Consider the following 15,460-nt stretch of genomic DNA (forward strand, 5'->3'; position numbering starts at 1 on the left):
AAAACCTCATCCTTATTATTATTAATATTATTATTATTATTATTATTATTATTATTATTATTATTAATTATATTATATATATATTAATATTAATATTAATATTATTATTATTATTATTATTATTATTATTATTATTATTATTATTATTATTATTATTATTATTATTATTATTAGAATCAACATTATTTGTTTCTATTAGATATCTATTTATTGCAAGTTATCTTACGATGTATATACGCACATATCGGAGCCGTAAAAATTGAGATTTTTATCGCATAACATTCTTATTTTCTTCATTGTTTAAAACAGTAACAAAACATTTGATAAATATCGTCGATAGAACGATTTCGAAAATCTGATGTGAAATCTGATTTAGCATTTTCTTTCTTTTTTTCTGTTTTTTCTTTTTTTTTCTTTTTTCTTTTTTCTTTTATTTATTTATTTATTTTTTTTAATTCTTTTGATTTCTTAAAATTTATTAAGAACGTAAAGTACAACATCATTGCTACACATTTTTACTCGTTTTCTCTCTTCGTACCTTTACAAATAAGATTTAAATCAATGGAAATCTGTACGTAAAATAAATGTTATCGGAACGGGTATCAATGTCTCCGTGTATTATAATACATGAGGGGACAAGTAGAATGTGTATAGACCTTTCTATTTATTCTCTCTCTCTCTCTCTCTCTCTCTCTCTCTCTCTCTCTCTTTCTCTCTCTTTCTCTCTCTATGTCTCTCTTTCTCTCTCTTCCTCTCTCTCTCTCTCTCTCTCTCTCTCTCTCTCTCTCTTTCTCTGTCTGTCTCTCTCTGTCCCTATCTCTGTTTCTTTTTCTTTTTCTTTCTGTCTCTTCGTGAACATTAAAAGTCGCATAGAGAGAGCTTATGACTCTAATCACATACACATACACACACATACACACAACAGTATTATAATTAATAATGTATGAACATTTTCTAAATTATTGATGAGATCTTTTACGTTTTCAAATAATATATATGTTCTCATTCCGGCGATTGAAATATATATATATATATATACATATATATACATATATATATATATATATATATATGTACACATTCATATATATAATTGTATTCATTTCTCCACGTTAAGGATTAGATTTGCGTAGCATTTTATAATGGGTTATAGTCATGTTTGTTAGTTATACATACATAGAAATCTTAGGATCGAGATTTTTATTGCAAAAATAAATCGCATCAATACGAAGAATATCCGATTATATCGGATGATTACTTTGAAAACACGCATCTCGAAAAATCATAACGTTTTATAGAATATGTTTGATTAATTTTTTCAAGATAGAATTTGATATCCGAATAAGGATGGTTACCAAAAAAAAAAGAAAATTTACAAAAAGAAAATTACAAAAGTACAGAAAATGTTGGACGAAGAGGAAATAATTATTGGTAGAAAACAGAAAGAAAAAGAAAAAAGTTGTAAATACGATGACTTTAATTTATCATCGCATATAATTGTATTAAAAAAATTAACGATTATTTAATATATTACAGATATAAATGGTAAATGCAAGAAAAAGAAATTGTCTTAGTTTTCTTCACGTATGAAGAATATTTATCCTTCGAATATTATCATATTTATTTCTACGTACGTATCTATATTCTCATTAATTAGATTGAATTAGAAGAAAAAGCGACGTATTATATTTATTGAGTATTTCTCTCAAATTTGATGAATGGCGGCGATGCAAAGAAATTGTATTGCAATTAACAAATTAGAATCTTTAGAGAAAATTTGAATTTTGCAAGTAGTATCTTTGTATTATGAAATATACTCTATCAAAAATGAATTTAATAATCTTCTGTATGTATACTTTTATTTTTTACTTTTTAGATTAGAAAGAATCCGATAGCTCATAATTTTATTCAATCTAAAGAGAGAGGGAGAGAGAGAGAGAGAGAGAGAGAGAATTGATAAAATGACAAAGAATTTTTCCACTATCATGCATCACTATCGAACTTATTGTTAGTTATACATATAAAAAAATTTCTTTACCTTCGGTAATTGAATTCAATTTCATTTTCCCGCCCATTTTGAAATAAACGAGTATCACCAATCGTGTCGCTTGTCATCCAATCATGTTCGCGAATCCGTTACCTCTGGTAGGTAAAAGTAAATGTAAATATCGTTTGGAATAATTTTTAAAAAGAAGCAGATAATATAACGAGAGAATAAGCATGAGTTAAGAAATATCATTTGAATATTATTATATCGAATCATATTCTCTCTCAGAAAAACAAGTTTGAAATATCAAGGAGTGGGGATAAGAGAAAGAGAGAAGGAAAGAAGGGAGGGGGGATTATCCAAGTAAACTTAGCTTGTCTCTGTCGCACTGCCATAATGGCGCACAGGCGCACAGCGCATTCTCACGGTGCGCGGTGGTACAAGAGCGGCGCATCAATGGGCGGCCAGAGGGTAAGATGGCGGATCGTGATTCGGAGGTGCAGGAGGAGGAAAAAGAAGTGCAGCAGCGACAGCGACAGAAGCAGGAGCAACGCCGAACGAGATCTGAGGTTAAGGAGGACGGTATTCGCGGAATGAACGCGAGCGTCCATCCTATAAACGATACGACGAGTGTGATGACCACGACGATAATGGCGTCGACAACGAGTACGACCACGGCGACGGCGACAACAACGACTACGACGACGAGTACGACCGCGGTGAACACGGTGATCAACAATGGTCGAGTGCCGCAACATAATCTTGTCAATCAACAACAACAACAACAAATGAATAATCCAAACGTTGGACAAGGACCGAGATGTGTTACCATCTACAAAACGGAGACTGGCTTTGGGTTCAACGTTCGAGGTCAGGTCAGCGAGGGTGGACAATTGAGAAGTATCAACGGCGAACTTTACGCACCCTTGCAACACGTCAGTGCCGTTTTACCCCGAGGTGCAGCTGAAAAGGCCGGTGTTCGCAAGGGTGATCGAATACTCGAGGTGTGAGTACTCATTTCTCTTTTATATTATTTATTTAGCCTTTCAATTATATTTCTCTCTTTCTCATTATATTACTTTCTCAAAAATTTCTCAAAAATATCTCAAAAAATCGAATATTTTCATCGTTCCATAAAATCTTATTAAAACAAAATACGATAGTACAAATGTACTTTCAAATCTATTAGAATTTGTACTTCTTAAAGTTAAAAGATTTCACGAAGGAATCTAAAGCACGATCGAATGGCGCGCGTGTTTGTGCCTTTCTCTCTCTCTCTCTACATTTTATCTCGTTTGCGGGACTTAACGATCGGCCGACGACGAACGACGCGAAACTTCAGCCCGAAATGGCCCATTGCGAGTGAACGAGAGTGGAAAAGAGAAATGAGACAGAGAGAGAGAAAGAGAGAGAGAGAGAGAGAAAGAGGGAGGCAGAAAACTCTTCTTCTTTGTGAAGCAACCTATAGAGAGTAGTTTCCTTGAAAGATAGAAAGAGAGAGAGAGAGAGAGAGAGAGAGAGAGAGAAAGAGAGAGAGAGAGAGAGTAGCGATCGAATACGGGTTGCAAGAGTCGTCCCTGCTACTCTCAAGTTGGTGTTCAATCGTTCTTCAATGTCGCTCTCGGAAATTAATCCTTCTTTGTCGTTACATCCTTTCTCTTTGGATTTTCTTCCCCTTTTTTGCTCGTATCGCTAACTCAAATCAAATCAAAGTTTTAGGACGATGTTAGAAAAAAAGGAAAAAAGAATTTATGAATGAAATAAATGTTCCGTGACTCTAAAGGACAATCTATCATACATTCTCAATTGATATTCGTTCTTTTGGCTGGAAGCCAAGAAAGTGGCCGTGGAATCTTTTCGGCATTTATTTGAACCTAACGGTCGCTTTCGCTTATAATGGCATTGTGTTATTATATAATGTCTAAATGTTATTAGACGTTTTATATATGTTTATTATATAACCATCCATAAGGCGCAAAAGAAAAAGGGCGAGATCATTATGTAAAGCTCGCGACAGTTTTATTCAACTACTGTCAAAAGAATGAAAGATTTTATAAAAAAAAAATATATATATGTATATATATGTATATATATATTTAAAAACAAAATAAAAATGAAATAAAAAAATGAGAAAAAGAAAGAAAGAAATCGAATTGGTTTCAATAAAAATGGTGGATTATTTGAAGAAGATTTATCGCCATAAATAAATAAGTGTTAAATTTGTATGACCAATCTAGTGATTTTTATTTTTTTTTTTATATGTATTTTTTTTTTTATTTTTATTTTTATTTAATTTTTTTTTCTTTAGAAGCATGAAATGGGATTATTTCATGGTTCATGGTTCATTTTTCTTTTTATTTCTAAGCAAACGCGGTATCAGCGTGTAAAATGAGAGTCTCCTCCCACTGTTACTGGTTATGCTGTATCAAATCTGTATCGAATATCGCCGACGAGCGGCCCATGATAGGCGGACTTGTCAACCTTACGTTTGTATTCTCGTTTAATTTAGTTTAGTTTTGTTCGGCTTTTATTGCGGAAAAATTAATAGCCTTTCGTTGATGAGAAACATATCGAAATAAAAATTTCGAACATTCGAATTCGTTGTTTAATAACTTTTTTATTGTAATTTAAATATCTCTCATCTCTCCAAGTTTATAATGTAATTAATTATTAATTTGACACCCTGTATTCTTTTTAAAATAATCGATATTAAATTCTATTGGATCTTCTTTAGTTTTATAATTTTACAAAAATATTTTAACGTTTTATTAAAATTTGATTTGTTATTTCGAAGGAATTTATTACAGTACCTTTGTATAAAATCAATGTTTTATCGCAGCTTTTTAACTTAAACATAAGAAATTTAGAATGATCTATAAGACATATTTCTAGTAATCAGTTAATATAATTTTTGGTTTTTTTTTTTTTTAAATAATCTAACTTTCGAATACGTTTGATTTAATAAGGTGATTAATTTTACTAATATTGTATAATCATCTTCATTTTAATTTACTTAATTAATTTACTCTGTAAACAATCGAGAAAATACAAATTTGCTTATAATCAAAACGTGATAAATTTAATTAATACAGGATATGCAAAAGGTTACATGTCAATTATATATTTTCCGAACTTTTTGGACTATTTTTTTTTCCTTTGTTTTTGAGATTGTATAGCTACAAGCTAAACTTCTAAAACTACAAATCTAAGTATAAGTTTAAAAAATTTCTGAAATAAGTAATTGATTTTTAAAATTATCTATTCTTTATACTGTAAACAAATATTCTTGTAATGTGTAAGCAAAAATTTATGATATATATTTTCATATATCATATTTCATTATTTTTTGATTTATATGTATATATATATCTATCTTGATATATATATATACATATATATATATATATATATATATATATATATATATATATATAAATGATATGTGATCAAGATGGAGAATTCCTCTAAGCATGATTATCAGTGCAAATTGCATATGAGTTTATGTACATCAAATTTTCCCTATGCACGATCTTGAATAAACGGCAGCAAAAAGAACGCGTTAAAAATCTATGTATCGACTAATCGATCTTAACGACACGGACAATCAAATGGAATTTTGCGATCCGTTCTATACAGGCGAGGGGTTAACAGACTTCATCATTCTGTTCGTTGATCTTATCTCTCTCATCGTTCTTGTCGTCGTTTCAACGATGCTGATCCCCTTTAATCTTTTTCGTTCGTTCTCGAGTTCGTCCACGATATTGCAATTTCTCGCTTTGTCGGTGTTACGAAGTAACATAGAAAGTTTCTTTTTTTCGTATATTTCACACACACACACACACACACACAGAGGGTGTTTCATTTAACAGGAATATATGAAATATTTCTTTTGTTCTTTATTATATGATTAAAAATGTCATATAAAGAAATTGTTTCATTCAAATGAAGATTCTAATTGACATGGAATTCATTTCAAACTCGTTCTTCTAAGATTTTAAGATCATCGATGATTTTTTCTTAATCAATCCACGTACTTTTGCTATCATGATATTATAGTTTAGATAAATACAAATATAACAATATATTATTATATAAATTTGTGTATATTATATGATAAAATTTCTTATAATAATATGAACAGGAGAAATGAAAACAATTTTTAATTTATGCAGTTTAATTTAGATATAATTAGCCAATCACGAGGAGTAGAAAAAAAAATCTTGAAAGGTTTTCAAACTGCGGAAGAAAAAATAATAAAAAATTTTAAAAATTTAGGTAATATGAAGGACTTGCACAAAAATTTTGAAGAATGATTTTAACCTATTAAATCATTTATCCAATAATTTAATGTCGGGAATAATAATTTAAACTCGACAATCGAGTTCTCATTTATGTAGAGAACTCGAGTTCCTCACGAAAACTTGTTCTTTATATAATTATGACGTTTCATTAAAATTATAATATATTTTTAGACTGGATATACAATACAATGATTAAACTAGAGTATAGTACAGAGAAGATCAAAGGTCTCTAAATGGACGAGTTCTTAGATGATTTTAAAATTCAAGTATTTTTGTTCAAGACTTTTTAGGCTTGTAGTTAGGCTTGTACTTTTATAAGTTGGAACTGTGAAGACTTTTACAATTTGAAAAACAAAAAAAAAAAAAAAAAAAAAAATCGATCTAATTGTTTCAAAAAGGAGGAATTGATTTTTTAAATTATCCAAGAATTTTTGGGCTCATCCTTTACTGTTTAAATAATAATTTTTTGTTAACTTTCATGTTCGAACAAAATGACAACTTTTTGAATATAATCAATATAGGAAGGTTCGTCTAACATAAGATCGATTCAAGTCTTGAGGATATTCGACATTGGACGCAGTCACGCGCTTAGTTACCGTTACCCCCCTTTAAATTCAGTCCAAGTTCTCAGTAGGCTTCCACGTGTGCAACTTGTTAATTGCATAAATTTGAACGATTAATTAATTTATCAATGAAACGAATGATATAGAAATAAATATGAAATAAAAAGATTTTAATTAAAAAATGGCACCATTATTATAAAAGTTGGTCAATTAATTCACTTATCGATTGTCACTGATATCTCCTCGCTTTTAAGTAAGCTAATTATTAATAATAAAATTATTTCCACGTTATTTAAAATTCAATAATTTTTTATAGGCTGAGCAAAGAGCTCTGATCATGTATTAGATGTATTAATATCAGTCTAGTATGTGGTGAATTAAAGAAGAGAAATGATTTTTTGAAGTTATAAATACAAAATGAACGCTTTTTACATTTTTTATTAATATAGTTACGAAAAAGTCAATATATACTTACACATACAAAGATGCGCACATTCATATAATATATAAATGCGTACATTCATCAAAAATTATTTAAAAGCTTTATTTTATTATTTCAATAAAAATCACTACTATTTTTTTTTTTTAATTAATAACTTTACTTAACAATTTCTTCATATTAATTAAAAATTTCAGAGTTTTTTTATCTATTATATATAAAAGACTTGTTTGCACCATAGACATTTTTAATAATATAGAATAAATCATACATACACATGTAATTACAACCAACATATATATATATAAATATCTTGAAACATAGCACATAAATTTCTTCATATTTATTCATATTTATTTCAAAACTTAGAATTCTTTATGAAATTTATAAGAGACTTGTATCATGCAAATTTTTAATAATGTAAAATAAATATATTCCTGTGTATATAATTACAACATGCATACATACCATATTTTTGACTTGTCCATTGTTTTTCTTTTACCTTTATTTATCTTATATTTTTGCATCGAGATAGAAGGTAATAACAAAAAAAAAAATAAGCTATGATAAAAAGAGAAAGATAAAAATGTGAGAAAAGAAATTCATTTCTTCTCTCTGGTGGAATTTCATTTCTTTCTCTCTCTCTCTCTCTCTCTCTCTCTCTCTCTCTCTCTCTCTCTCTCTCTCTCTCTCTCTCTCTCCATCCATACATCCATACATCCATACATACATACATCCATCCATCCATCCATCCATCCATCCATCCATCCATCCATCCATCCATCCATCCATCCATCCATCTATTCATCCATCTTTTTTTTTCTTTTTTTCTCTCTGTCTTTTGTCCTTTTTAAATTGCTTTCATTCCACTTAGTTCAGAAATCGAATCCATTCGACGTGATAAGCGAACATTAACCGCGAATTAAACGAGTCTCGTGGTATTCTGTTACTCTCACACTTACTGAAATATAATTGTTTCTCTCCTTGTGGTCTACACGTTCTGATGTGATCCTGTCGTATCTTATTAATAGCAATCGATATTTATTATTAATAGCGATCGAACGTGCTCGATCGAGCACCATGTGTGCGTGTTCGTGTGTGTGTGTGTGTACGTGCCTTTTGTCTCTTCTTAATTAGACGATTTTTTGACGAGCCGTCCGACGCATAGACGTTATAAAAATATAATCGTCTATACGATGGATTTAAAGCGGATAATACTTTAGCGATTATTTATTTTCCATAGGATCGTCTAAGTAATATGTTCGAGAAATTAATACAACATAAATATATAATATATACTTCTAAGATGATTTATAAATAAATGAAATTCAAATAAATATTAGGCAAAAATATATAACTTTCTTTCTAATACTATGTGACTTTTAAGTTATACGTGTATCTATATTTTTTAAGTTTTATTTCTTTATGAGTTAAACAATTTTTTACATTTTTTTTAGTATAAGTTATATTTAACATAGTGTAACTACTTATATATTATATACTACTGTATACTAATATACTATAAGTAATTATAATATATTTAATATAATCAACTGGATATAACTTATAACTTATAACTTATAACTTATAGTTAAAGGAGTGTAACATTGTTTAATTTATAAAGAAATAAAACTTAAAAAATTTATATATATAAATTTATATATATATATATATATATATATATATATATATTTATATATATAAATATATATATAAATATAAAATATATATAATATATATATATAAAACTACGTAACTTAAAAGTATTAGTAGAAGTGATTATACTATGTAAATATTATTTTGCTGTATTAGTGTAATTATACTATACTATAATTTATACTAATATTATTATTAGTATTATTAGTATAATTCTACTAATTCTAATATAATTACTAGTTTAATAATTAAATAAAAAAACTTTCACATATTATATAATTTTTTTGTAAACACAATACAAAATTGGCTTATAAAGAATGAACAAAATTAATAACGAACGATATTCCGTCGTATCGGCAACATTAATATTAGATCATTTAAGACACAATATTAATACCCATTATAGACCTTATACTACTTTAAATTGTAGTTCAATCGATGGTTATTCAGTATTGTTCGACTAAATTTTTATCTCACTTCCTTGTTAACTTGTTCTTATCGAACAAAAATACGTACCTTTTTTAATCTATTTGAAAACATTTTTGTTCAAGTATAAAAGTGAATACATAGTTGTTGAAATTAAATAATAAAAAAATATATACAACTAAAGATAAAAACTTACGACCAAAATTAATTCTCTATATAACGACCAGTAAGTGAAAGATAATAATAACATATTATTTAATTTATATATTAATTAATATATTATCATTGATATCGGACCAATAAGGAAGAGGGTCAAACGAGTTATCGTTTAATAATTATCAATTATTTGTAAATGCTCGTTTTATTTTCCCTGAGATAATTTGTTCAAAACCGGGGAAAGTGTCCGATACCGTGTTATCGGTAGGAATATAATTTTCGAAAGAGTTATCTTGTTAGTGGGTGAACGATTGACGTTTCAGCAATCATTTCTAAACATACGGAATGTTAACTTCATGTAGTGCGTGTTTCTTTCAGAAGTAACGATGATCAGTTTATAACGATGACCTGAATTAATGATAAAATTTGTGTAATACGTGTGTTAACTTTCTATAACTTGTAATTTTAATGTAACTTTCAAGTAACAAACTTATATGTCTGTATTTTGTAAGTTTCACTTTATTTAATCGGATTAGAAAATTCATTCTTATTTTGTATCTGAAGAATTTTTTCTCTGGATTTTAAATATAAATTATAATATACTATAGTATATTAAGTATAAGTTATACTATACTGTACTACTGTATAGTATAATATAATATGCTATACTTTGTATAATATAAAAATTATTCTTATATACTAATGCTATATTAATATATATTAATATATATATATATATATATATATATATATATATATATATATATAATACTAAAGTATGTAATATACTATATTAAATTATATGATGTGATTGTATGTATTCATGATGAAAGTAATATACTAATATATATCATATAAGTACAATTGGTTTGTTTATACGAACAAGAATTGAATTATAAACGGCTCAAGACGATTAATTTTTTCGATGTTACGATAATCACGAATATTTTCTTAATTTATTTTTCGTTTTTTTCGCGCAATTTATACTTTTAGTTCGTTTGTTTTTTCCTTTCACTCTTCGTTTACTCATGAAAGTCAATATCTAAATCATACTTCTCGAGTAATCAAGAGTGTTGTTAAACCAAGCAATAGTTGCTAGTGGACGTTGAAGTTTCTCTCATAAAAGAGAAAGAACGAGGAGAGTGTCGTGCCTCCGAAAGTAACCAATCCTGGTTATCCTTTCACTATTGGAATTCAAAGCTTGTTTAACAAGGCCGATCACCTATATGTCCTGTGTGTTTGTTCATTCTTGAAACGTATGAATCAAAGGAAGAAACGTTGCCGATCGCATTGTGTTTTGCTACGAAGTGACTCGTGAGAGTAAAAGAAAATTTGAAAGACGTTTCTTTTTTCCTTTTCTTTTTTTGAAAGAGGATAATTCTCGAAGTTGTTAAACGGACGACGTATCTTGAAAAAGGAAAAAAAAAATAATGTTAACGTGTTATATTACGGCGGTGCAGTGCGAATGGTTGGAGATTCGTAAGAGACAACACGCGAACTTGTATCCCGAAATCCAATTAAAAGACTCGCTCAAGGCCCGGTAAGAAGGCCGTAGGAAAAGTTAGCAGAGTGGTAACAAACGACTCTCCTTCTTTTTTTCGTTCTCACTTATTTTCTTCTTTTTTCTTTTTTTTTGTTTCTTCTCTTTAGCAACAACGTGAACGTCGAGGGTGCCACTCACAAGCAGGTCGTTGACTTGATAAAGTCTGGTGGTGACGTACTGACGTTGACGGTGATATCCGTGACACCGCAAGAGGCTGAAAGGCTAGAACCTTGTGAGGATCTAAGGTAAAAAATGATATTTGTCATTTCCTTTTAACAAAAGTTATTTATCCATGCAAAAATGTATCCTCTGATAATCTTTTTTATTTCACTATCTAGCTATCCACCAATAGACTACAGCGAAAAACGATCCTTACCCATTAGTGTACCGGATTATCATGTCCGTGAAAGGAAACACGAACGTTACGTTGTTTTCAACGTACATATGGCCGGAAGGCATTTGTGTTCTAGACGTTATCGCGAATTCGCTGCCCTTCATATGGCCCTGAAAAAGGAATTTATTGGATTTAATTTTCCAAAGTTACCTGGAAAATGGCCTTTTCAGTAAGCTCTTTGTATTCAACGATTTCTCTTTATTGCTGGTATCTGTTCTATCTTTCTATCATTTCTATATGTATTAATGTTTTAACAGATTGACGGAACAGCAATTGGATGCCAGAAGACGAGGTTTAGAACAATATCTTGAAAAAGTCTGTGCCGTACGTGTAATTGCTGAGAGCGATGCTATGCAAGAATTTCTAACCGATAGGTTAGACGAGGACGGCGATCAAGGTCCAGCGGTTGACTTAAAGGTTCTCTTACCTGATCGCGAGGTCGTTACTGTGACGGTCGCGAAAGCCGCTTTGGTCAAGGATGTCTACGATGCGGTCTGTAGTAGAGTCGGACTTGATTCGGAAACCGCCAAGTATTTTTACCTCTTCGAGATAGTCGAGTACAATTTCGAGAGGAAACTTCAACCTCACGAGCACCCGCACACACTTTATATTCAGAATTACTCGACGGCGAGTGCGACGTGCCTAGCGATAAGAAGGTGGTTGTTCAATGTAAATAGGTCTCTTAGCGAGCAGGCCTTGACGTGGATCTTTTGGCAGACCGTTGATGAGGTCAACAGGGGACACATTAGCGCCGGTGAGCGATTGTATCAGTTGAAGGCCCTGCAGGATGCATCTAGAAAACACGAGGTAATAACGAGTCTATCAATGTATTGGGTTTTACGATGGATATCGGCTTAAAGTTTTATACAACTTATTCCGATGTATATTTAATGCAAAGGGACTCTCTTATACATTTTATAGTATCTAAAATTGGCGAGAGAGTTGAGTGGATACGGCGATATTGTTTTTCCACATTGTGCTTGCGACTCCAGGAAGGAAGGACATGTTGTCGCAGCAATTGGCATGGCAGCATTCAAATTACATGCAGCGAAAGAGGATGGTACCTTAGAATCTCAAGTAGTCGAATTTCAATGGAATACTATAACCAGATGGGAGGTAGACGAGGAAGGCATGGCCTTTTGCTTTCAATATATTCGACAAGATAATAGGCCGCCACGTTGGTTGAAAGTTTTCACGCCTTATGTAAGTTTCTCTTAGACGAACTGAAATTATTCACGGAAGTATGACTCGACAGCTCTTTTTGTTTGTTCGTTCATCGCGATCTAATTATTCTGATATTTTCTTTTTCGCAGTATACCTTTCTGTCTGATTGCTTCGATCGAATAGCAGAAGAGGCAAAGTGGGACGATCCCGGAGAATGACGCAGTATTCGTCGTTAATACGTTTTTCTTTTCCTTTTTTTTTTTTACTTTTTTTTTCTTTCCTTTTGTATTCTTTAATCTTTAAATACCGATCATCTATAATCGACGATCGATTCGTAGCCTGGACATTCGATAGGATTATAACTTATAGAGTGCGATTGAACGAAATATCATTTATCATATCAACAATGTCGCACTTTTCTTTCATTTACATTAGACAAATATATATTCGTTTTATTAACACGAATCTTATAAATCATATATTTCCATATATGATACACGTCGTTCGAATAATATAATATTCGAACCTTATAATGTCTTCTTGTGTTGCTTTTCCTTTTTTTTTTTTTTTTTTTTTTTTTGCAATAGTATATTAGAAGAAATTATAAAGAATTATATAACTTCAAATGAATAGTATTTCCTTCTTATACTTTTTCTTTTTTTGTGTGCTTATTTTTTTTTATATTTTCGTTTTTCTTTTTTTTTTCTTTCTTTTTTTTTTATGTAAGATCTGTTATCTTCACTTTATCTATACTGTCGCGTTAATAATGGAATGCAAAGGAATTATATAAGACGACGTCGGGTAAAAAATGAATGAATATGAGAGAACGTAAATAACGCCTAGTGTCGGTATATGATTTGGCCTATAAGTTATTTCCTAGAACGTGTAATTCGATTTCTCGTTTCAGAAACAATCGAATTACAAATTGTTCCTTCTTATTAGCCTAATATACATGTAAGTATATATATATATATATATACATACATACATAAAATATACATATTATTTTCTTTTCAAATTTCTTTTACAAAAGCGTTACATATTCTTCGTTGACTTAACAAACAAAGTATTATGTGCTTCGTTCGAGTTTAAACCTCCTTGTACTATCTCTCAAATTTCAATGTGCTTTTATTTAAATTTTTACGCTTACTGAAAGCTTATTGAAATTTTTGAGATATTCCATGCGAAGTCTCTTCAATGATCGAAAATGTTGGAAAGTTATTAATTAACATTTTCGATTTGAATCATATATTATTCCATTACTCATTCGTGATCACCTTGTATATGTTGAAAAATGAAATGAAATGAAATGAAATGTAATGTAATGTAATGTAATGAAATGAAATATTTCCAACGGATGTATGTTTTGAAAGATCAAAAGATTCACAGTTTAACATCATTGTATCTATAGATGCCTATTTTTTTAAATTAATGAATTATTTATACGTTCTACGCGTTTAAAGTAAATGTCTGAATTATTATAAAAATATTACGTTGTAAAATTAATTGAAGAAAAAAAAAAAAAAATAGAAAAGAAAGAGAGTAATGGAGCACGCCTGACATAAAACAAGGTACATATTTTCCCCAGTACTTCGGTGATTAACAATACTCATTAAATAGTACTATTGATAAGAGGAGTTGCTAAATAATAATAATAATAATAATAATAATAATAATAATAATAATAATAATAATAAAAATAATAATAATAATAATAATAATAATAATAATAATAATAACAACAATAATAACAATAATATTAATATTAATAATGATGATGATAATAAGAGAATTAAGAATATATATATTCAATACAAGGAATATTATTTTCGACGAGAGGACAACTTTTAGGTGCACCTTCGTCATATTTTGTCACGACAGATACGAACGATAAACTATTTAAAGCTGTTTTTTTTTCTTTTTAGTTGATTTTTATGAACCATTAATTTGTGCGCATCGTTATACAGTTTCATACATTATTATTTCTCATTCATATTTTGTTGTATTGTTTCAAACGTTTCTCGTTCGAATATAGTCTTGACTATAGTATATGTAAAATAAAGAAGTGAACACATGTTATATACATATAAATACATATATATGTATACATTATCATAAACACGTACGCTTATGAACACAAACACACCACAAATAATTGTCGTTAATATTTTTAAACTTTATGCAGAATGCATCGCGTGAATGATATGAAAGAAGAAATGTAGAATTGAGCGATGTGAAATTTTGTTGGACTATACATACACGTTCCCGAGAGTATAGTAACAATAATGTTAATAGCTGTAGGTAGATAAATATATCAATGTAAATGAGAAGAAAAAAAGGAGAACGCAGAAATATACGAGTAATTATAGTTGTAGCTATGTCAGTTGATTATGCGATGATGGTGATGATGTTGATTATAATAATTATCGTGAATATATATATATATATATATATATATATATATATAATATATTATATTCGGTTTTAGTAAGTATGCATACACGAAATTATTTCATAGGCTTAATATATAATAATTTCTTGTAAGATTATTCATTTGAAAAAATTTTCTTTAATGGACTATGTGATAATTCTGTATGTATGTATGCGTATGTGTATGTATATATATATACACATATATACACAGGATTATCACACAGTCTGTTAATTACACATGCATAGATATAGATTATATATTTACATACTTAACCGAATATACTGTAAACACATATGCGTATGCACGTGCACATACGTATCTATTATTGGCAAAATTGGATAGAGAATAATTTTCGAAACTTATATTGTAAAACTTATAAAAATAATATAGGAAGTGT

The 15,460-nt window shown here is 29.4% G+C and overlaps 1 protein-coding gene across 2 annotated transcripts in view; it reads left to right on the forward strand.

The window, feature by feature from the left end:
- Positions 1-92: 92 nt before the first annotated feature.
- LOC124953222 (sorting nexin-27) overlaps positions 93-15,460 on the forward strand; it is a 16,494-nt gene continuing 1,126 nt past the window's right edge. The window contains exons 1-6 of one of the 2 annotated variants that reach the window (XM_047504282.1): positions 93-2,993; positions 11,179-11,316; positions 11,410-11,634; positions 11,723-12,272; positions 12,387-12,668; positions 12,779-15,460. The exon at positions 12,779-15,460 is cut by the window's right edge and continues 1,126 nt beyond it. In XM_047504282.1, the coding sequence (XP_047360238.1) occupies positions 2,464-2,993; positions 11,179-11,316; positions 11,410-11,634; positions 11,723-12,272; positions 12,387-12,668; positions 12,779-12,847 (1,794 nt within the window). In that variant the 5' untranslated portion in view covers positions 93-2,463 and the 3' untranslated portion in view covers positions 12,848-15,460. Of the gene's footprint in view, positions 2,994-10,377; positions 11,069-11,178; positions 11,317-11,409; positions 11,635-11,722; positions 12,273-12,386; positions 12,669-12,778 lie in introns of those variants that run through there. The other variant, XM_047504293.1, reaches the window with a different exon arrangement.

The sequence above is a fragment of the Vespa velutina genome, chromosome 1 (assembly GCF_912470025.1).
Source record: "Vespa velutina chromosome 1, iVesVel2.1, whole genome shotgun sequence".
Taxonomy (NCBI): Eukaryota; Metazoa; Arthropoda; class Insecta; order Hymenoptera; family Vespidae; genus Vespa; species Vespa velutina.